The sequence below is a fragment of the Podarcis melisellensis genome (assembly GCF_964234715.1).
Source record: "Podarcis melisellensis genome assembly, chromosome: 14".
Lineage (NCBI taxonomy): Eukaryota > Metazoa > Chordata > Lepidosauria > Squamata > Lacertidae > Podarcis > Podarcis melisellensis.
This window is the reverse complement of record NC_138546.1, coordinates 41,741,185-41,764,116: the sequence shown is the minus strand read 5'-3', so window position 1 is coordinate 41,764,116 and position 22,932 is coordinate 41,741,185. Positions and strand designations below refer to the sequence as shown.

The window sequence follows — 22,932 nt, the reverse complement described above, 5'->3', positions numbered from 1 at the left end:
CAATGCACGGAAACACCCTTTACCTTCCCGCCGGAGTGGTACCTATTGATCTACTTGCACTTTGACGTGCTTTCGAACTGCTTGGTTGGCAGGAGCAGGGACCGAGCAATGGGCGCTCACCCCGTCATGGGGATTCGAACCGCCAACCTTCTGATCGGCAAGTCCTGGGCTCTGTGGTTTAACCCACAGCACCACCTGCATCCCTGGCACCATGCTGGTGGGTGGCAAAAATGGGAGGGGAAAATGGCGTGAGTGTGGCATGGACCGAAATCTGAAGAGGAGGAAGGGGAGAAAAGCTCTCTGCAAGTGAGGAGTTCAGCCCTTCAGAAAGAGCTTCCTCTTCCTTCCTTCTTCAGTCATCCTTCCCGGGAATTGTAGTTCTCTGAGGGGAACAAGTGGTCTCCTAACAACCCTCAGCATCCTTATCCAACCACAGTTCCCAGGATCCTTTGCAATAAGCCACAACTGTTTAAAGTGGGGTGCTACGGCATTAAATCTATAATGTTGACAGGGCTTTACATCTACAGGCTCCAGTTCCAAAGCTTTCTGAATCTTCATTGTGTGGTTCAAACAATAAGACTGTGTGACAGGATGAATATATTTCCCCCTCTAGTATTATTATTATTATTATTATTATTATTAGTAGTAGTAGTAGTAGTAGTAGTACAGTGGTACCTCAGGTTAAGTACTTAATTCGTTCTGGAGGTCCGTTCTTAACCTGAAACTGTTCTTAACCTGAAGCACCACTTTAGCTAATGGGGCCTCCCGCTGCTGCCGCACCGCCGGAGCATGATTTCTGTTCTTATCCTGAAGCAAAGTTCTTAACCTGAAGCAAAGTTATTAACCTGAAGCACTATCTCTGGGTTAGCGGAGTCTGTAACCTGAAGCGTATGTAACCTGAGGTACTACTGTAGTAGTAATAGTATTAATTTTATTTCTATACTGCCCTATACCCAAAGGTTTCAGGGCGGATCACATAAAGTATATCTTTAACTGGAAGAACACAGTCGCTTTCGGTTATGCAGCCGGTGGGCAGCTAGTAACGGCCGAGTGAAGGCCCAATTGTGGGACAGAGCCAACACTAAAGTACAATAGCAGTGTGTGTACGTCTATGTGTTTGAATGCTTGCTATGGAAATTGTAGTGTCACGAGTACCTATTTTCATCTTTGAAATGTCAGAAAGCCTGCTACGCATGCCGAGGTACCATGACAGACCCAACAGGGAGATTTTATGAGAAATTCTATCCCACTGCCAATGTGTTAACAGTGACTCATTTGATTTGTTCACTACACAGGGAACTGACCTGGGAGGAAAAACACATTTCTCCATGCGCTGGCTTTCCCCCCAACATTATCTGGTTTTCCATCCATGGAAAACAGCTGGTTTATAGTCTCTCTGTGAAACAGAGTTCCGTCGTCGCACCATGCCCATGCCCACTTTTCATCTGTTCCAAATTAGCTGGAAGAGTCAGAATACCACCCATGATAAAGGATTTAGCACCAGTGGAATTTGTTCTTCCTTGGGGATGTTTATCACAAGACTGAACAAAGGGACCTTTAGGGAAACACTAGAGTACAATTAGTGAGATCTCAACTATTTCCACTATTGAATTCAATGGGGTTTACTCCCAGGCAAGTAGGGTTAGGATTGCAGCCTAACCAATGTTTAAATTCATGGACACAACTAACTAGGGCCCATTCATGTCAATGGGGATACTCTGAGTAGGACTGAGCAGGATACAATCCTAAGAGAGAGAATCAGGCTTTCATTTCTTACTTATTTAAGGCATGTTTCTTTTTCTTGTTGTTTAGATGAGTCCATTTATTGGTGCAAATGTTTATTTAGCTAACAACAAAGCGCCTTTCTAAATCTGAATGCTTGCAATTGACGGTGTCTTAGGGTGCCATATGCAAGATGTTTTTTTGCCCTACAAGGGAGTTCTCAACATTTATCTGTAAGTGTAAAGAGTCCCTTCTTTGGTCACCTATGGTGAGTAAGAATCACTCTCAGGGAGGAGGCAAAGAAGGTGAAGACATCTTTTTTATCCTACGTCTTTTGAGACTTTATGAAGGTGAAGAAAAAGAGTCTAAATGTACCGGAAGTCGGTTTTTGTTTTGTTGTTAACTTTCAACACTTCTTTTCTGGGCCCTGAAAATAAAAGAAAAACTGCAATATCTGCAATATGAGAAACTGCACACCGATTCAAATCAATGGCCCATATAACCCAAAAGTGTCAACACTGAATCGAGATGGAGGGCCAAAATGCCACTTTGGTGCAATTTTGCCCATTTTTTGGCTTAGGTTCAGCTGCCTCTCATTGCCAAACTCAGCATGAGAGTTCCTGAGGTGGAGCCGCAGATTTTATCAATGTTTGGGTGCTGGGCGCCATTTTGAATCAAGTTGGTGGACCCAAATGTGAATTTATCCATTTTTCGCAAAGTTCTGGCTGCCTCTTAAGATATTCTTGCCAAACTCAGTACAAGGGTTCCAAGGTGGGGTGGGGGGAGTGTTTTAGTTGCTGTCTGGGTGTTGAGTTCCATTTTGAATCAAGATGGAGGACCAAAACATGGTTTCGGTGCACTTTGCCCAAATTTTGAGGTGATGGGTCAAAACTCACAAATTGTACTACCCTTTTAAAACTCACAATATTCAACAAATTCCTGGGCAGTGTTAAACACCCCTCACTAGTAGAAACTATAACAAGGTGGTGTGCAACATAACAATAACACAACAATAACAACATTGGTAAAAACATTAATAACAATAAAAACAAGTATCCAAACTTGGAGTAGAGCCACTGAAATAAATACACCCGAGATAGTCATGCCCATTAATTTCAATGGGTCTACTTTGAGTAGGACTTGCGCTGGATTAAACCCACTGGTTTTAAAAAAAGAGAAACATTCCAAAGACCTGTCTGAACAATATATTTTAAAAAAGTAAATAGGGATTATTCCTGCTGAACATCTATTGGCAAGGAGTTCCACAGGGCAGGGTTTGCCATGCTGAAGGCTCAGACCCTGGTAAAGGATGACTGAGCCTCAGGGGCATTGGGGAGCACCAAAAGTCTTCCACCAGAAGATCTCAGTGGTGAAGATGGAACATGAAGAACCAATTTGCCTAAATTGTTTAGGGGTTTGTGAATTAAGACAATAACTTTGTGTTACAGTTGGCAACCAGTGAAGCTCTCCCAGCAAAAGGAGTGACATGTTGCTGGTGACCTGATCCTTTGAGGATCCTGGCCGCTGGCTTCCACACTAGTTGCAGATTCCGGACCAGATTCCACTGCAGTCTATAACCCTGTCTTTTATTCTGGGCTGTCAACATCTAACAAAATGGCAAGCAAACGGAGAGCCTTTAAATCAGGGGTTGTCAACCTGGTCCCTACCGCCCACTAGCGGGAGTTTCAGGATTCTAAGTGGGCGGTAGGGGGTTCTACAGGACAAGCTGAATCCTCCTTCCATCGAGCACTGGTGGGCGGTAAGGAAATTTTACCATCAATAAAGATACATTAGTGGGTGGTAGGTATAAAAAGGTTGACTACCCCGCTTTCAATGGTGGTCAATGCATTGGTAACCAGACTACTGCAATGTGCTATGGTGGGGGCTATCCTTGCACCCTGGTTTGGGAGCTGCAGCTTGCGCAAGATGCTAGGGTGCTTAGCGGGGCACCCAGTTCTACACCAGCATTGAAAGATCTGCATTGGCTGTCTGTTATACAGTGGTACCTCGGGTTATGAACTTAATTCATTCCGGAAGTCCGTTCTTAACCCGAAGCGTTTGTAACCCAAGACCTGCATTCCCTACATAGGCCTCCCAAGGCCCTGAAGAGGAATTGAGTTTGTATCCCAGGCAAAGTTCACAACCCGGGACACCTACTTCCAGGTTTGTGGAGTTCGTAACCCAAAGCGTTCGTAACCCGAAGCATTCGTAACCCAAGGTACCACTGTAGTGACATGGACCGACACTTAGGCTGGTTGAAGCCTTGTAGAAGACAAAACTGCCCCAAGTTAGCTATGCTCTTGTTAAACACAAATCTTCACTAAGCCACCTTCACAACATCTCTGAGGGCACTTGCACATCACACCCAACTGCGAGACTCTTTCAGTGCCAATGAGCCAAATCCCCACGAATCCCCAACATTATAGCTCAGTTTGTACAGCAAGAGAATCTTGATCTCAGGGCTGCGGGTTCAAGCCCAGCTTTGGGCAAAAGCTTCCCGAATTTCAGAGAGCTGGAGTAGACGAGTGTCCTGGTCCCTTCCAACTTTACAATTCTATGATTCTATGAACAGCCTTTGTAATAGGCCACCTTCCTTTAGAGTCAGCACTAGAATTGCTCATTTCAAACTCTTGGCTGACTTAAAGGTAAAGGGACCCCTGACCATTAGGTCCAGTCGTGGCTGACTCTGGGGTTGTGGCGCTCATCTCGCTTTATTGGCCAAGGGAGTCGGCGTACAGCTTCCGGGTCATGTGGCCAGCATGACTAAGCCACTTCTGGCAAACCAGAGCAGCGCACAGAAACGCCATTTACCTTCTCCCTGGAGTGGTACCTCTTTATCTACTTGCACTTTGACGTGTTTTCGAACTGCTAGGTTGGCAGGAGCAGGGACCAAGCAACGGGAGCTCACCCCGTCGTGGGGATTCGAACCGCTGACCTTCTGATCGGCAAGTCCTAGGCTCTGTGGTTTAACCCACAGCGCCGCCTGCGACCCCACCTTGGCTGACTTACACCTTGCTTCATTCCTTTATTACAGCATTGTCCTCAGTGTTCAAAATTCACCAGGTGCCGGGCGCATTTTGCCCCTGCGTGCAACCAAGTGAAGATGCCTGGGTGCCGGGATAGCGGTGTCTGATGTCTCCACCATTTTGCGGTCCATGCCTGGGGATCCTTGGGACCCTGACTGTTTTCACACACTGGCAACACATCCTGTAGAATTCCGCCCATTATATTTTATCTGCCCAATCAGACTGAATTTCAGAAACAAAAAAAGTTGTATTGAAAAATACGGCTTTTGGGCCGCCTGGCCCCCAAATGGCAACTAGACATTCCATGTTGGTGACTGCAACCCTGGTTTAAGGAGCCATTTCTCACCTAGCTTATATATATATCTGAATTTCTAGCACTGCCACAAGGCCATAGCTGAGTGGCAACATCAACTTTGCATGCATAAGGTCTCAGATTCCATTCCCGGCATCTCCAGGTAGGCCTGGCACAGACCTCCATTTGAAACCCTGAAGAGCCACTGCCAGCCAGTGCATGCAGCACTGAGCTATATGGACCAATGGTCTGAGACTCTAGAAAGGCAGCTTTCTAAATCCCACATGTTTATTATTACATTTCTATCCCACCTTTTTTCTCCAAGGAGTTGGAGGTGGTGTACATAGTTATCTCGGCCTCCTCATTTAATCCCCACAACAACTCTGCGAGGTAGGTCACTGACTGAGCTTTGCGGCAGAGGGGGGATTCGAACCCTAGTCTGCCAGGTTCTAGTCCAGCCCTCTAACCACTACACCACACTGGCACGTGGATGGTCGACATGACCAACTGGGAGTGGGGGAAGACTACCTCAGTCAGGCTGCAAGGCACCCAAATTATGGAGTAAGCATGGAGAGGTTTTGAGGGCAAGGATGGCTAATCTGCGGCTCTCCAGGTGTTGCAGGACTCCAAAAGTCATCAGCCACAGCCAGCAAGGCTCAGGCATGAGGGAAGCTGCAGTCCAGTGAGATCTGAAGGACTGTAGGTTCCCCAACTGCCTAAGCAGTCAGATTCAGAACAGGTTACATGAAAGCAGGCGGTTGCAGGGAGTCTCTTTCAAACTGCCAAGGAACCGCCAACATCCCCCCACATCTGGAATCATAGAATTGTAGACCTCACAAGTCATCTAGTCCAACCTCTGCAGGGCAGGAAGCACAGGTAAAAAAATTGGCACAGGAAGTGGGGCTTCTAGGCACATCTCAAACAAATGCTGACACTGCTCAGGGATAGAGCATATGGTTCGGATGTCTCCTTGCCTGATGCCGGTCAGCGCAAGACAATACTCAGTTAGATGGAACAATGGTCTGAGTCTGTTTAAGGTTTCTTCTCCCTTTGTTGCTTGTGCCTAAGTTGTGAGGTACAACATGAAGCAGCAACTTCCAGCCAGGGAACATATTTGTGGTGTTGTTGTTGTTGTTGTTCTTAAAAAACCCCACTACCACCCATCTTCTTTCCAAAGAGTCCAGGGCTGCACACATTTCCACATCACAACAGCCCTTTAAAGTAGGCCAAGACATTGTGACAAGCCGAGGCTCACCCACTAAGCTTCATAACTGAGTCGGGATTTGAATCCAGGGTTCCATATTAGGTACAAAGTAGACAGCTCAGCCTGCATAGCTCAGCTGGTTACAGCATGGTGCTGATAACGCCAAGCTGGGTGGGATATATTCCTGCCTTGCGAGGGGTTGGACTAGAGGATCTTCTGGGTCCCTTCCAACTCTACAATTGTGCGATTCTATGAGATTGCCATGCAGTGATGGTCACCGACCTGAATGGCTTTAAGAGGGGAACAGAGGAGGCTTCAATGGCTGCTACGGTCATGAAGGCTATGTTCCCCCTCCATTGTTAGTAGTAGTAGAAGAAGAGTTTGGATTTGATAACCCGCTTTATCACTACCTGAAGGAGTCTCAAAGTGGCTAACATTCTCCTTTCCCTTCCTCCCCCACAACAAACACTCTGTGAGGTGAGTGAGGCTGAGATACTTCAGAGAAGTGTGACTAGCCCAAGGTCACCCAGCAGCTGCATGTGGAGGAGCGGAGACGCGAACCCGGTTCACCAGATTACAAGTCTACTGCTCTTAACCACTACACCACACTGGCTCTATGCCTCTGTAGAAGGAACTTTTTATCACATGTGGTAGGAAGGTAAAGAAGTTAAAAAATATTGGGAAATGATATATAATGAACTGAAGAAAGTGTTTAAAATGACATCTGTTAAAAAACCAGAAGCATTTTTGTTAGGGACCGTAGGACAAGACCTGCCAAGGAAAATAAAGAATTAATTTATGTATGCAACAACAGCGGCAAGAGTCTTGATAGCACAAGGATGGAAGAAGAATGAGGAAACCCCGACAAAAAAACAGTGGCAAGAGAAATTGATGGATTATGCAGAACTGGCTAAATTGACATACAAACTACGAGATAAGGACAACTGTGACTTTAAACAAGAACGGGAGCTTTTTACAAATTACTTAAAAAGACAACAAAATGAATTGGACTCCTTGGCAGGTTTTGAATAAACACACACAAATTTATTGATTGATAACATGGCAGATAGATAACGTAGGAGTTGCATAATTTTATAACATGCAGAGAATAATATGTGTTGAGAAATCAGAGAGAGGAGCTGAGGGAAGTCTCTGGGGGAGGGGGGAGGTTTTGGGGATGGAAAAAGGGGGAAAATAATGAATATGATATGTTTTGATAAGTTGTTATGTTGAAATTGCTGCTGTTCCACCAGAGACAACTAATTGCATATCCGGCAGAAATTCATTCTGGAGGCAACGGGTTGCTCACATATCAGAATATATCCTCCTGTTAAAACAGCCTCCACCCCGTCCTTTCAAAACCCTCTGTCACCGCGCCACTAATAGCAACACCGTGCATCTCTGAGCATGCACAGAGTACGTTCCTCCTCCCAACCCAGCCGCCAAAGACCATGCAGGAACTCTGAAGAGATGCAACCTTCCACAGAAGACCCGCCCACGTCCAACTGAACGCGGTGGTGATGGATATGATTCATTCAGGGTGCAAAAGAGCCGGGGGTAAAGATACGAGTGCCGCTTCCAAGCCCATCTTCTTTCTAGCAACAACCCGACTCCCCTTCCTAGATCTTCCTCGTTTGCGGTGGCTTGGAAGCGGGCAAGGAAACGCGCGCGCCCCAGCGCCAAATCAACTGCCTGCCCTTTTCCTCCCTGGTCCTCCCTCGTGGCAGCAGCCCGGGCTAGGCAAGAGCCTCCCTCTCTTCCCCAAAAAGTGTCGGCCTCTTTCTCTCTCTCTTTTTACCTGCTGAAGAAACCAGCTCCCCCTCGCTCAGCTCTCCGGAATCCGAATCCATGGTGGCGCGGCAGAGCAGCTGCCCGGGTTCCGCGTCTCCAAGAGCGCAAACGCCTCGTCTCCGCCGCTTGCGAGAAGTCGGGCGCCCAGATTACTTGGAGAAGGAGGGAGGGACAAGGAGGGCGGTCCGGTCCGGTCCGGTCCGCCTCCTCCTCCTCCTCCCAGCCCAGTGCCGGGTCAGCTCCGCCACATGCAGTAGCAAACCGCCGCCGCCGCCTCCTCCTCCTTTTCCTAGCGGCGAAACGCGTCGGGCTGCTGGCACAGGCGGAGCCAAGAGGCTGGCCGGCCGGCGGCGCTGGCTCGTCTTCTTTTTTGAGGGGCAGCCTGGGGAGGGGAGAAGGAAGAGGGGGTGGGGGTGGGGGAAGAGCTGAAGAAGCAGGAACAGAATTTTCTCCCTGGTTCTCCTCGCTGCCCCTTGATGTGAGATCCAGCTGGATCGCTTTCCAGCAACTCCCTCTTCCTCTCTCTGGGCGTCTCCACATTACTTCCCCGTGCATTCCCTTATACCGAGCGCGTAACTCAAAGGATTGGGAGGACCCGAGGATCGCGCTCCCTCGTGGGGAACCTTCGTGGGGCGGCGGGGGGTGGGGAGAAGAGAGATGCCAGTGGAGGGATGGGGGGGCCATAGGTGTGCAAGGGAGGGCAGAACTTAAAAGGCAGGCCAGCGAGTAAGAAGCAGAATCAGCCGTGCAGGGGACTTGAGAGCGAGGAGCAAAGGCCAGTGGGGTGTGTGGTCTGGGGTCAATGGTGCAAGTAAGGAGTCAAAGAGCTTGCTGGATCAGGCCCATCTAGTCCAGCATCCTTTTTCTCACAGTGGCCAAGCAGATGCTTCACTGGGAAACCTGCAAGCAGGATTCAAGCACTCTCCAACATTTCTCCAATGAAAACAGGGAGGTTGCCCCAGCCACTCTGGGCAGCTTCCAACATATAAAAACATAATATAACTTTTTTTTAAACCTTCCCTATACAGTGGTACCTCGGGTTACATACACTTCGGGTTACATATGCTTCATGTTACAGACTACGCTAACCCAGAAATAGTACCTCGGGTTAAGAACTTTGCTTCAGGATGAGAACAGAAATTGTGCAGCAGCGGCAGGCCCCATTAGCTAAAGTGGTGCTTCAGGTTAAGAACAGTTTCAGGTTAAGAATGGACCTCCGGGATGAATTAAGTACTTAACCCCAGGTACCACTGTACAAGGCTGCCTTCAGATGTCTTCGAAAGGTTGTGTAGTTACTTAACTCCTTGCCCTGGGGGTTGCATAACTCCATACATACCCTCCCACATTTCTCTGATGAAAACAGGGACATCCTAAGGAAAAGCGGAGCATTCCGGGGTCAAATCAGAAACGGGGGCAGCTTCTGTAAATCTGGGACTGTCCCTGGAAAATAGGGACACCTGGGGGTCTGAGCACAAGAGCACTTTCTCCTGTGGTTTCCAGCAACTGGTCATCAAAAGCACTGCTGATTCCAAATTGAGCATAGCAAAGATAGCCCTCTCCTCCAGGAATTTCTCTAACCCTCTTTCAATGCTATCGAGGTTGGTAGCCGGCCCTGCTAAGCAGGTTCCAGAGTTCAGCTATGTGCTGTGTGTAGGAGTGCTTTTCCTTCCCTCTCTTTCTGATGCTCGGCTTTGTGTCGGGTGCTTAAGCAGCCAAAATGGTACCACCCGCACACTCAACAGTGAGGAGCAGCCTAGAACCTGGTAGGGAGGAGAATGGGGTGTGTGTGCAAATTAGAATCAGTTGGTTCTGCCTGTTGTTGGCTTTGGCTCCACCTGCTGTTGGCATCTTAGCCTTCCAGTCTCAATGGTCACCTGCCAGGGACACCATAGTTCTTCTTCCTTCTTTTCAAAGCATAGCTCCGTACGTCCAAAGGCAACTGAGCAGAGCAACGATATTAGTCACCATAGCATTTCAATGATTTGCAGGGAGCAAAGTGCTGGTCTCAATTTGTTAAGACTTTAATGACTGCGCTGGGGCTAAAGGGGAAAACATACTGTAAACCAAACGCTAATAATTAGGACTTGCTGGTTCCATAAGTGCTTTTGATTTGCTGTCCTGATGCTGGTGCATGGAGATTTCTGGTCCAGACCAAGGTCTCCACATGAACCATAGCAAGTGTTAACAGCTGCTAATGACAATTAACACCATTGATTTGACTTCATGATGATAATAATTATTCTCTCTCTCTCTCTCTCTCTCTCTCTCTCTCTCTCTCTCTCTCTCTCTCTCTCTCTCTCTTTCTCTGCTTTTTAAGCAGAATGACTTCACAATTCAAGGTGATTCATGACAAAGGTGGCCAACGTTTTTAAAAACCACCTCCTGTGTTGGGACTTTTAACTGGAGCTTAATTTGCAGACCTTAGCTGGTGATTATGAGAGATACTTATTTCCATGCTGCTGTGGTGTAACATGGGTTGCAAGCACCCGGGGCAAGACAAGTATTGTGCCCTCTAACATATGACAGCACTGGCGTGGCAACTGCAGCCCACCCACCTCCTGGATCACCTCCCCACCCATTTCTTCCTTTTCACCTTCCATTAAATGCAGATCACAGCAACTATCCCCCCCAGCACCCCCCCCATATAAACAGCCCAACAAAATATGTGCCTTTCACCTGATGGAAGAAGCAAAGGAAGTAAAGCACGATAGTGCAATTGTGAGACCACGGTGGGTGGGATTTGAGGCATTCCCTGCCTCTTGAGAGAGGCACAGACTGAGGGGGAGGGCATGCTATTTTTTATTTTGAAATTTTGCACCCCTAATATTTTTGCACCTGGGGTAACCACCCCTGTGCCCCTGTGCACACACTACACAACTGCCATGCTGGGAAAACTTCCCCTTGTTAATTTATACCAACCTGAGTTACTATGGAAGGCCCAAAATAGTCCAGGGAAAGGTAGGAGCAGAACCACCATCCTACACAGCCCTGCTCACTACTGTGATCCAGAAGGATGTCACAGTTGGTGACCTCAGAAGCTGCTCAAAGATCCAGGAGAACCAAGAGGAGTGTGCTCCTTCCTACTCCTGTCCTGTTAAAGCAGCGGTTCTCAGCTTGGTCACCAGATGTGGTTGGACTACAACTCCCATCATCCCTGAGCTCTGGCCTTGCTAGCTAGGGATGATGGGAGTTGTAGTCCAACAACATCTGGGGACCCACAGGTTGAGAACCGCAGTGTTAAAGGACATCAGTCAGGGCAATCAGGCCATTTCAATGCCAAAACGGGGCCTTTTGCCAGACTGAAATGGGTTTGGATAGATAATCAGCTTCATCCAGGTATCCCTGAAGTTGCCTGGCAACCAGCTTCTCCATCACTTTGCCCAGACATGGGATGGCTTGCTCTTGTAAGTCAAGACGGGCAAAGGTCAATAGAGCAACCACTGGCTACATGCTTGTAGGTGCCCTGTCCACATCCTCAGGTTGCCACAACTAAATCTGATCCTAAGTGAACTGGGGATCCAGTGAATGGTGAGGGTAAAGGGTGCAAAGAGTTGCTAGGAGACCCCTCTTCCCCTTCCGAGACTACAATTCTCAGAGTGGTCTCATGAACCACCTCTCTTCACAGGGAACACTGGGGATGGTATACCTTTGAGGAGATTTCCTAACAACTCTCAGCAGCCTTAACAAACTACAGTTCCCATGATTCTTTGGGGGAAGCCATGGCTGTTTAAAGTGCCCTGATATTGCTTTCATTGTATAGTGCTTTCATCTTTATTTGAAGATAAAGTTGCTCATCCAATGTATCACAGCAAGCATCTTGTGATGGCCTGGGAATCCGATTCAGAGGCTGAACCGGAGGAATCCCAGCCTGCACAGGAGTCCCCGCCTCCAGGGCCGGCTGAACTGGGGCAGTGCCTTGATTCTGAAGCGCCTGCACCTGTGCCGGATCCTCAGGAGCAGGCACCAGGTGAATCCACTCTGGCTCCAGAGGTGGTTGAGGACTCAGTGCCTACAGGTGAGTCTCCCCCTGGGCCCAGTAACCCTTCAGCCTCTCCTGAACTGCAGAGGCGGAGGGCAGGGAGGCGAAGGGAACTGGTTTCTCCCAGGAGGAGTGCTCGCCTTAAGGCCAGGAGAGGCGGGTCTCCTGGGGGCCGGGACTGCCCCTGGCCTCAGAGAAGATAAAGGCCAGTCAGCCCGGTCCCAGGTTGCGGGAGCAATGTCATCGTTGAGTACCTGTTCCTGCCCAGACCCAGACCTGACCCTCCAGTGTTCCTGTCCCTGCCCGGCTTCCGACCTCGCCCCGCTCCTTGTGAACTGTTTCCAGGCTAGTGACCCAGGACCGGACTTTGACTACGCCAACGGTAACCTTCCCCCCGGGGCCAGCACACATCTGAAGAGTTAGTTGTTCTGGTGTTTGGATCTTTCTAACCAATCCACTCACTAATCCAGGCTTCCTCAGCCTTGGCCTTCCAGATGTTTTTGGCCTACAACTCCCATGCTCCCTAGCTAGCAGGACCAGTGGTCAGGGATGATGGGAATTGGAGTCTCAAAACATCTGGAGGGCCGAGATTGAGGAAGCCTGCACTAATCCATCTCCCCATCATGGGGAAGAATGTGACCAGGTAACCAGTCTGTCTCCTCAGTCTGCTGCCTAGGTGCTGCAAATGGTTGCTGGGCAACTTCAGAGCTCCTGTTCTCTCCCCATATGGTTGTCTCTAAACGAAACCTGGGGCTACACAGCCATGAATAGAGAAGACACCTTCAGCATGAGGCTCTTAATCACAGGTTGTGGGTTTAAGCCCCATGCTGGGCAAAAAGATTCCTGAATTACAGGGGGTTGGATCCGTGTGATCCTTTCCGACTCTACAATTCTAGCATTCTATGGAAGATCAAGGGCTCTAAAGCAAGACACAGGGTCACCCTTGTTCTCTACTTGTCATGCGTCATGGGACGCAGGTGGCACTGTGTTCTAAACCACTGAGCCTCTTGGGCCCGCCGATCAGAAGGTTGGAGGTTCAAATCCCTGCGACGGAGTGAGCTCCCGTTGCTCTGTCCCAGCTCCTGCCAACCTAGCAGTTCGAAAGCCCACCAGTGCAAATAGATAAATAGGTACCACTGTGGCAGGAAGGTAAACGGCATTTTTGTGCACTCTGGTTTCCATCACGGTGTTCCGTTGCACCAGAAGCGGTTTAGTCCTGCTGGCCACATGACCTGGAAAGCTGTCTGTGGACAGACGCCGGCTCCCTCGGCCTGAAAGCGAGATGAGCGCCATAACCCCATAGTCGCCTTTGACTGCACTTAACCGCCCAGGGATCCTTTACCTTTACTTAACAGGGGGGCAGTGGGGTCTAGTGCCCTTTGGGACTAGTAGGGGCAGGGAGGTCACCAGTAGGTGGAGGCAGAGACAGGCAGAGCAAGCACCAATGACAAACAGTGCCAATGGAGGGCAGAACCATGCAATTTAATGTACATTGAATGCGCAATGATCTCCCAACAGACTCACTTGGCATCCATATAGCTGCCGTTTTAGTGCCAGTCTGAACTTCCTTTGTTGTCCCAGCCCATTTAAGACTGTGGTGTTTTATCAAAGTTTGGGAAATATGTAGAGAAATCACCAGGGGTATCCCAGCTGGCTCAGGAAATTAATCGTTTTGTATTTACAGAAGGGAGGGCCATGGCAAACTACTTCTGCTCATAAGAAAGTGATGTGATAAAGTTTAAAGAATTTTGCTTGATTGAAGGCGTATTTAAGTTACATGACCAAACAGTAGAGAAGATGGTGATGCCAGTTTCTTGTTTTATCAATATTTACAATTAAGAAATTATATTTTAAAAAGCTATTTTGATTTCAACCGGGGTCTTAGGCCAATCAGGAAAAGGCTACCATTTCAGCAACAGAAAGCCCAATTATAAAAATGTATATAATTTTAAGGGAAGCAGACCATGATAATGACAATTGGGGGTGGGGAATCAAAATGAGAAAAATTAGTTAATTGGGTTATATTTAGTGTTCCACCCCCCCCATTCTCACTACAACCAAAAACAAGCACCTGCTGATATTTTTCACTGTTTCTCTCATCTTTTAAAAAACCTTTACAAAATACATTTCTAGTGGAATGCTCCTTACTGACAGATTTATTGCCTTTGTACAATGCTCTCTTGTTCCAGACTGTAGTATGTAAAAGGAGATATATTTAGATGTGACAGTATTGTGCCTGTATTTTTAAACTCCCCAACTTTCCAAACTAGGAATCACAGCCTGGCATGTTGTGTTGTTATTTATTCATATAAATCAGTCTCTTTGTACTAAACACCTCCCTCCGGTTCTTAAAATTCCTTCTGTGCGTGTGGTGTGATTTGTTTGTGATCCATCATTCATTAAAAGGTTTGGCTTGCTGCAAGAGATGGAGCTGTTGCTAAATGCAAATGAGGCAGCCCACACAGACTTCCTCCTTGCCTGTTCCAAATATCTGAGACTGGCCAGCTTTAGCTGGAGATGGGTTCTACATCAGCTGTCTGAAGACTCAGATCTAGAAATACACTGCACATCTTGGATGATACAGGAAATCACAGAGAGCCCTAAAATTTCTCCTCAGGGTTCTGCTGCCCCTAAGAATGCAGCATGTTGTAGAGCTGGACCCTAATCCTTACAAAAGTGAGTCTGGCAATATAATCAAGCCAGTGTGGTGTTGTTCAGAGGGACTTCTGGGTAGGTTTGCCAGCTCTCCAGTATCCCAATGCCTAAATAGGAAGTAGTGATCTCTGTTAGAGAGCTTCTTTACTCTCCCAATGCTGCAACACATGAAAACTTGGTTAGATTTACATCTGTCCTCACCCATCTTTAAACAAATGTTCCCCACAAAAATACCTAGGCTAGAATAAATCACAGACAGTAACTTTTGCAAATAAGGGAATATTCTACACAGAGTCTCAGGAGTTACAGCAGACATGTCTCCATCCATTGGCAGAAAAATTAAAGAAGAAAAGGTTCCAAGCAACTTTTTAAAAAATAACTTGGTTTCCTTAAAGAAGAATCATGCCATCTGCGGGCAGTAAAAATATTCTTTTAGAGAAGTATTTCACTTGGTTTTTCTACATGACCCGGGAACCATTCCACATGGCTTCTTACTCGTTCCAGGAAGCAGGAGAGGCAGGGAGAGAAAGAGGGAAAGAAAAGGCTGATGGGAGCCTGCTAAGCCACACTCACTGGATACTTGAGCTCCGGGGTCAGGTTAACCCTTTCATGCACGCAAGTGTGAATCAGTAACGGTATATTACAACAATAACATGGGTCAGGGTATAGTGATGGCAGGGGGCTGCAAAGGACAAAAATCTGATCCCTAGCTGGGTATTAAGGATAGACCATGCAAGCAGACTAGAGTTAGCCTGGAGCTGGAAGCCTGAAGGCTCAAATGGACAAGAAGTCAAAATGAACCAGAAAGTAAGACTGACGAACAAGCCAGGAATTGAGATGAAGGACCAGTTGGGAGTCCAGAGGTAGGACTGAAGAACAAACCGAGGATCAGGACTGCAGAGTGACTAGGGGTGACTCCAGATGACCTATTTAATGAGTGGATATCCTGATTTGCTTACACAGAGGTTAGATTGCATCCAGTCTGTATTGAGCGTTTGTTCTGGTGAAGAGCAGTAGGTGGGTGGAGCTCATACTTTGCTTCATAGATTTCTTCGTAGGCAGAGTTGAGATAAACTTTGTTTTTTTAATGAAAGCTGGCAGTTTGGAGCTCCTGCTAGTTATGGGGTCCAGTACATTTGTGACCCCTTTATCCACCTTCCAGTGGCCCTGCCACCAGAGATACAGGACAAATTTGATTCAGGTCACATGTAAAGGCAAAGCTATCTAATTTGCACTTTTCCAAACAATACACAAAACGAAACTCAACCACCCTCAGAATCTGCTCTTCTGCAAATTTTGGAATGCGGTTCTCCTGTCAAGAAATGTGTAGAAAAATGCTTATATTAAGGTAAGAGGTACATTAAAATGCAAATATTAGTGAAATGCAAACTAATATGGGAGTGCAGAGAACTGAAATTAAGCTTGGAAAAACGAGAAACAGATAAACTGAAATGAACTGATTCATGATCCCTATGCATTTCTACAGGGAGGAAGTTCAACATTTTTGGGATAATATAGCTCACATTTCTATATGGTGTGGACTGTCTTCACATTTGGACGGCCATGAGTTGGGCTAAAATACTGGTACTTGCAGTTGTGTTTGATTTTTAAGGGCGGGTTCTTAAGCACACCTCCAAGCCTGCAATTCCTGTTATCTCTCCACAAATTTAAGGGTAGTTTCTGCCTGGGAGCACTATTGACAAATTTGCCTATGTGTCACATTCTGTTATGCCAATGGCTGATAATGCACCCACACTGAGCTGTTCCATTTGACACCCCCCCTCAGTTCTGTGCTATCATGTTGGCATGGTGGGTTTCAGCTGGGCTCTGATCTTCTCTTAAGTGAACAGCAGCGTGCTTGGGAGAAATGGGAATAATTCCCCGAACTGAAAGCAGATGGATGGTGAGCCTCCATTGAGGTTTTGCAGAGCTTGACCATGAGCGCCATCACCTCTGCTCTGCTCTCAAGGGACACCTAGCAATATTACTCTGAATTTTGCGGAGCTCAGATTCGTTTCATCCGCAGTCTCCCATCTCCTTGCCTTCCTTCTGTTCCCACATTCAGGGGGGAAATTACTATAATTATGGATTTGTTGAAGTGGAAAGCCATGAAATTTGGTGGAATTGCTTTAATCTTTTCCCAGACAGATATATATATCACACAATCATCTGTCTGCTTCTCTCTCTCTCTCTCTCTGTAGAGTTTTCAACCAACCAACCAACCAGAAAATACAAACCTAGCAGTTTTCTCACTGTTGTTTGTAAAAAAGCATCCGGGTCAGTAGCCCAATTTTATTTTATTTTTGTCTGAAAGGAAAAGAAGCCTCTTCTCTCTTGAGAGGAAGCCAGAGAAATGAGGTAGGCAGGCCTTGTGTTAAAGCACAACCTTAAAGAGTCAGGTGAGCTCTGCACAGCTGCTTGGGGAATGTTCTCCCAACATAGGCTCATTGGGTGCCATTTTTATCTACATTTGGCACTGGGCAAAACCTTTCCCTTTTTGACCCTTGATTTGAGGGGGTTTTAAGTGCTCGTGGCCTCTTTTAGTTGGGCAGGATCCGCAAGACTGTCTTCTATTTGTATGGATGCACTTCAAAGTTTTTATTGGTTGTGTTTCTTGTAATTGGTTTCAGTGTTTATAATATTTATATAGGGACACGGGTGGCACTGTGGTCTAAACCACTGAGCCTCATGGGCTTGCCGATCAGAAGGTTGGCGGTTCGAATCCCCGCGACGGAGTGAGTTCCCATTGCTCAGTCCCAGCTCCTGCCAACGTAGCAGTTCAAAAGCATATCAGCATGAGTAGATAAATAGGTACCGCTGCGGCGAGAAGGTAAATGGCGTTTCCATGCAGTCTGGTTTCTTTTCTTTTTTTTTTATAAATTTTTTATTGAGTTTTCACATTTTTTGTAGACAAACACACACACAAACACAAAACACAAAGCAAAACATATATAATTTTCATTACCCTCTTTCCTTGACTTCCCCACATCTCTCCTTCCCACATTCCAATTTCAATAGTTAATTCAGCAAGTTATTTCCTCTTCTCTCTATTATATTGTTATCCTCTGTTCTTAATATTTAACATCTCTTATTAAACTCAAATTTACTTATCCAGTTTTTACACATTAGCTCCTTTCTCTAAGGTCGACCTGCCTTCTCTCCCACGAAATCCTCCCTTTTTATATTAAACAAAACATATCCAAATTAAAAAATCATAAATCATAAATTTTTACTATTCTACTCTCCCCCTCCCTCCCTGGCCCGGTTTCTGTCCCTTCCCAAATCACTATTCTAAAAGAACAGTTTCAGCCCGGATTTCTCACATCCGAGGCTCTCAAGCCCCAGTTAGTCTCTCTCCGTCTGTTTTGTTGCTTATTGGCCTTCAGTTCTCGAAGGAGTTGTGTCCCAAGCTCCCTCTTCTTTCCTTCCACCAAAGTCAATAGCAGTTGCTGCCAAGGATCTGCCAGTCTCCCATGCTCAAACTTAAAGAAAGGGTCCCAGTCATACTTGTTCTTTCCTTCCACCGAATCAGTCAATAGCAATTGCTGCCAAGGGTCTGCCAGTCTCCCATACTCAAACTTGAGGAAGAAGTCCCAATCATGTTTATTTGTTCTTTTATATTCCGGTATTTCAGATATTCCAGGGGCTTCTTCCTTTGTCCTTCTCTCCTTTTGCAGATTTACGGTCCACTGGTCCTGTTCTTCAAATCCTTTGTTTTCTAAAGCTGCAGGCTTTTGGTTGGTGCTTTCCATCTGAACATCCTCTCCTTCTTCTTCCTCTTTTCCCCCCATTTCCAAAACTGTCTCTTCTGTTCCGGCTGCCGGGTTTTTTTCCAACTTTGTGTCGTCAGCAGAGTTGCTCAATTTCAAATTCAAGGTCACAAGTTGTTTGTTCATATCTGCAGTCTGCTCTTGTAAAATTCCCACGAGAAAGAACATCCTTTCTATCTCTGCCAGTAATTTTCCTTCTGCAGCCATTGCAGTGTCTTTTGTTCCCTCCAGGGGGATTGCCAGTCCAATAGTTCTTTTCCAACAATTCGTTACTTTGTTGTTCACAAATACTTTGTTTCCAATCAGTTCAGATACAATATGTCACCTTTAATCCAAAAAGAAATTTCTAAATATCACAGTTCCAGCCTTTAGTCGCCCGTTTGACAGCTCTTTTGACAGCTGTCAAACTTTCTTTCTCTTTTTCCTCAGGCTCACACACAGGACCCTCCCGGGTCCAGAATGGGGGGGGGGGATTACACAAAAGCTTCTAAAATTCCTCTCTCCTCTCCAGCACAGTAACTTTTTAATTCAATTCGTGCAAGTTGTCTTTCTAAGCACAAAAGTCTTTCCACCTTAGTGCTCCTCTCCTTGCTTGAATCTTTTTGTGGGGGGGGGGGAGTGTGGACTTCCTTTTAGCACATCCCCCGGTCGTACTCCAATCAAAGGTAAAATTTTAATATCGAATTTTCATTTTACTCATGGGTTCTTTGTTTCAGTCCAAATTTCAGGAAGGAAGACAGCGCTCTCCGGCCATGGCTCGCGGCTTCGCTCCGCCGAGGTAGCGATGGACTCTCAGCACCGCGCCGCACCCCAGTCCACTCCGCAGCCTTTAAAAAGGCTCTTCGCGGGTCGGGGAGGGCGTTTAAGGTGCCCACCGAGTCACCAAGTCCGCAGGCTTCAGCGCCTGCGGTTTTTAAGGGTCCCCGTGTCGCCGGCACGGCAAGACCCGTCCTCAGCGGAGCCGATTCCCTCCGGAGCTCGGAGGGAATCCGCCATTACCGGATCGCGCTATCCCGGAAGCCCATGCAGTCTGGTTTCATTCATGGTGTCCTATTGCACCAGAAGCTGTTTAGTCATGCTGGCCACATGACCCAGAAAGCTTTCTGTGCACAAATGCTGACTCCCTCTATCTGAAGCAAGATGAACGCTGCACCCCATAATTGCCTTTGACCAGACTTAACTGTCCAGAGATTATTTATCTTTTACCTTTACTTTATATTGTAAATATAAGTACTTTACCTGCATAGCTTTTACTGCTACTGTTGCTGAGAACTAACACAAGACTATGCATAAGTAAACCAATTTTTAAACTTACTTCTCAGTCTGTTGTCTGATTTTTTGTTAAGCAGGGTTGAAAAGCGGGAATCAGCTTGAAAACGGGATGAGCGCCACACCCTATAATTGAATTTGACAGGACTTAACCATCCAGGGGTCTTTAAACTTTACCTAATATTTATATATTGTGTTTTAGTGCTTATATTTGACATTCTGACAAATATACTTCCCAGTCCTCACAGTCATGAATGCTCCAAACTTTAAGCAACCTCTAAGCAGGCCCAGATATAAATATGGGCAGTTCTTACCTCTGTACAGTAAGTTACATGTAAGTGATGTAAAAGTCAGAGGTACCGTATTTTTCGGCTCATAAGACACACGACCATAAGACGCACCTAGTTTTTAGAAGGGGAATTCAAGGAAAAAAATATTCTTTAAAGGGAGCGCTGAGCAGAACCTGTATGCATCCCAGGCTCTGCTCAGCGCTCCCTTTAAAGAGCCACAAGAGAGTGTTTGCGGCTCTTGGGGGCTTTTCCCCCGAGGAGGGAGAAGGGACTGATGGACTGCCCTCTGTCCCTTCCCCCACCTCCCAGAAAAGCCAGCAAGAGCCGCGCACTCCTTAAAGAGCTGTGTGGAGCGTGTGTGCAGCTCTTGGGGGCTTTTCCCCAAGGAGGGAGAAGGGACTTACGGGCTGCCCTTCTCCCTCCTCGGGGAAAAGCCCCCAAGAGCCGCACACACACTCCACACGGCTCTTTAAAGGGAGTGCTGAGCAGAGCTTTCCGCCTGTATTCGCTCCATGAGAAGCACACACATTTCCTCTTAGTTTTTAGGAGGGAAAAAGTGCGTCTTAAGGAGCGAAAAATACGGTAGCTTAGGCTGAGAGGCAGTGACTGGCCTAGGGTCACTCAATGAGTTTCCTGCTCGAGTGTGGATTATAACCCTGGTCTCCCAGGTCAGAGTCCAACATTCTAACCCATGGGTAGGCAAACTAAGGCCCAGGGACCAGATCCCGCCCAATTGCCTTCTGAATCCGACCCACGGATGGTCTGGGAATCAGCATATTTTTACATGAGTAGAACGTGTCCTTTTATTTCAAATGCATCTCTGGGTTATTTGTGGGGCCTGCTTGGTGTTTTCACATAAGTAGAATGTGTGTTTTTATTTAAAATGCATCTCTGGGTTATTTGTGGGGCATAGGAATTCATTCATTATTATTTTTTCAACATATAGTCTGGCCCACCACATGGTCTGAGGGATGGTGGACTGGGCCATGGCTGAAAAAGTTTGCTGACTGTTATGTACTGAAGTTCTCACCCTGGGCCAGCAGGGGGATACTGTAGATCGTTTCCACTCAGGTCCACATATACAAATAAGGGATTGACAGTGACGTTCAGTGATTGGATAGTTACAGAAAGTTGTTACAGTTGTGATGTAGTGGAGCTCTATATAAGCAGGCTGGCTGAACCCTTCAGTTCAGTTCTGTTCTGGCCTGTGAATAAACAAGAGCTATTTGAAGAATCGCTGTGTTGTCTGATATGATCACCCACAACTTAACACTGACCCCTGCTCTAACCGCTGGACCACAATGTGCAGAAACCGTTCTCCTCTTCAAAGGTCAAATGTAGACAGGTTGTTCCACCCATCTTTGCTTCTGGCCCTGCCAGCCGCTGGCATGTGGCCCTGGGAAGGTTGCTGAGAAGGGAATGTGGGCCTCAGTCTGGAAAACTTTCCTCATCCATGGTCTATAATATGCAGAGCATTTTTTTCAGCCAGAACTCTCCAGAACTCAGTTCCGACACCTTACAGGTGGGCGCCATTGCCATTATAGGAGGCATTCATGTTGAGTTCAAGCACCTCCTTTTTCTAGAAAAATGGCACTGCTTATATGTGACTTGTTACCTGTTTCAGCAGATGCGTTTTGCGTTTCCAGAGAAAGAATGAGAGGGCGAATTACTTCCCTCGTTCACTCTCTTTTTTCATCTCTTAAAGTTTGATTAAAATAAAATGAAATAAAGGGAACCCTAGAGAACTGCAAAGAGTTAACCAAATAGCTGTGGCTAAGTACAAATAAAAATCCCATTAAGCCCTCAGCAGATGCTGCCTGACACTTAGCAATTTTTTACTGGGCTCTGAAACCAATTTCCGTGCGGAGTCTTGATGCAGGTCATCCTTGTGGTCAGCCTTCAGATCAGGATATCTATGGGAGGGATGGAAGGCTTCTTTCCAAAAGGCAGAGGAATGCTGGTTGCTAGGAGACGGGGGAGGTACTGTTCCTCACTTTCTCTTAAGAACAGTTTCTTGGCTTTCATGCTTTGCTTCGTGGAGTCAGGGCTGTTTCCGTTCTTTCACTCATCTCAGCACCAGCACACAGCACCTTCGAGAAACTGACAGGGCTCCAATGTAGGGCTGGCTGATATCTGATTCTCAACATCATGATATATCACCAGCTAAATATCACAATATCATGATATATCATGATATTTGTTGTTGTTTAGTCGTGCCCGACTCTTCGTGACCCCATGGACCAGAGCACGCCGTGATCCATCTGGAACAGGAACCGGCAAGCCACTCCAGTATCCCTGCCAAGAAAACTCCATGGACAAAGACAACAGACATATCATGATATATCACGATATATATATGCAGTGGCAGAGGGCCTTGCCATATGGTTACCAGATTTTTTCAATGAATCCGGGGTCACTTTTTTTTGTTGTTGAAGCTGAGTAGCACCAGGGAATCAGTAGTGGGGATGGTGAGGCAAAAGATCCTGGGCCCAAGCACACATGTATGTTGTATAAAGGTGCAAAGCCCTTCTTTCGCACCCTGTGAAACATAAATGCTCAGTTTTTTAAAAAACTGGGCAATGGCTGCCTGCAACTCCCGAGCCTCCCCTGATCAGTCTGTGATGCCTGGGAATCCGATTCAGAGGCTGAACCGGAGGAATCCCAGCCGGCACAGGAGTCCCCGCCTCCAGGGCCAGCTGAGCTGGGGCAGGGCCTTGATTCTGAAGCGCCTGCACCTGTGCCGGATCCTCAGGAGCAGGAACCAGGTGAATCCACTCTGGCTCCAGAGGTGGTTGAGGACTCAGTGCCTACAGGTGAGTCTCCCCCTGGGCCCAGTAACCCTTCGGCCTCTCCTGAACTGCAGAGGCTCAGGGCAGAGAGGCGGAGTGCTCGCCTTAAGGCCAGGAGAGGCGGGTCTCCTGGGGGCCGGGACCG

General features: G+C 47.0%; 1 protein-coding gene across 1 annotated transcript in view; it reads right to left on the bottom strand.

The window, feature by feature from the left end:
- Positions 1–8,535, bottom strand: part of TNFAIP8L3 (TNF alpha induced protein 8 like 3) — a 55,452-nt gene extending 46,917 nt beyond the window's left edge. The window contains exon 1 of the mRNA XM_081888795.1: positions 8,043–8,535. Within this exon, the coding sequence (XP_081744921.1) occupies positions 8,043–8,094 (52 nt within the window). The 5' untranslated portion in view covers positions 8,095–8,535. The remainder of the gene's footprint in view (positions 1–8,042) is intronic.
- Between the last annotated feature and the right edge of the window lie 14,397 nt (positions 8,536–22,932).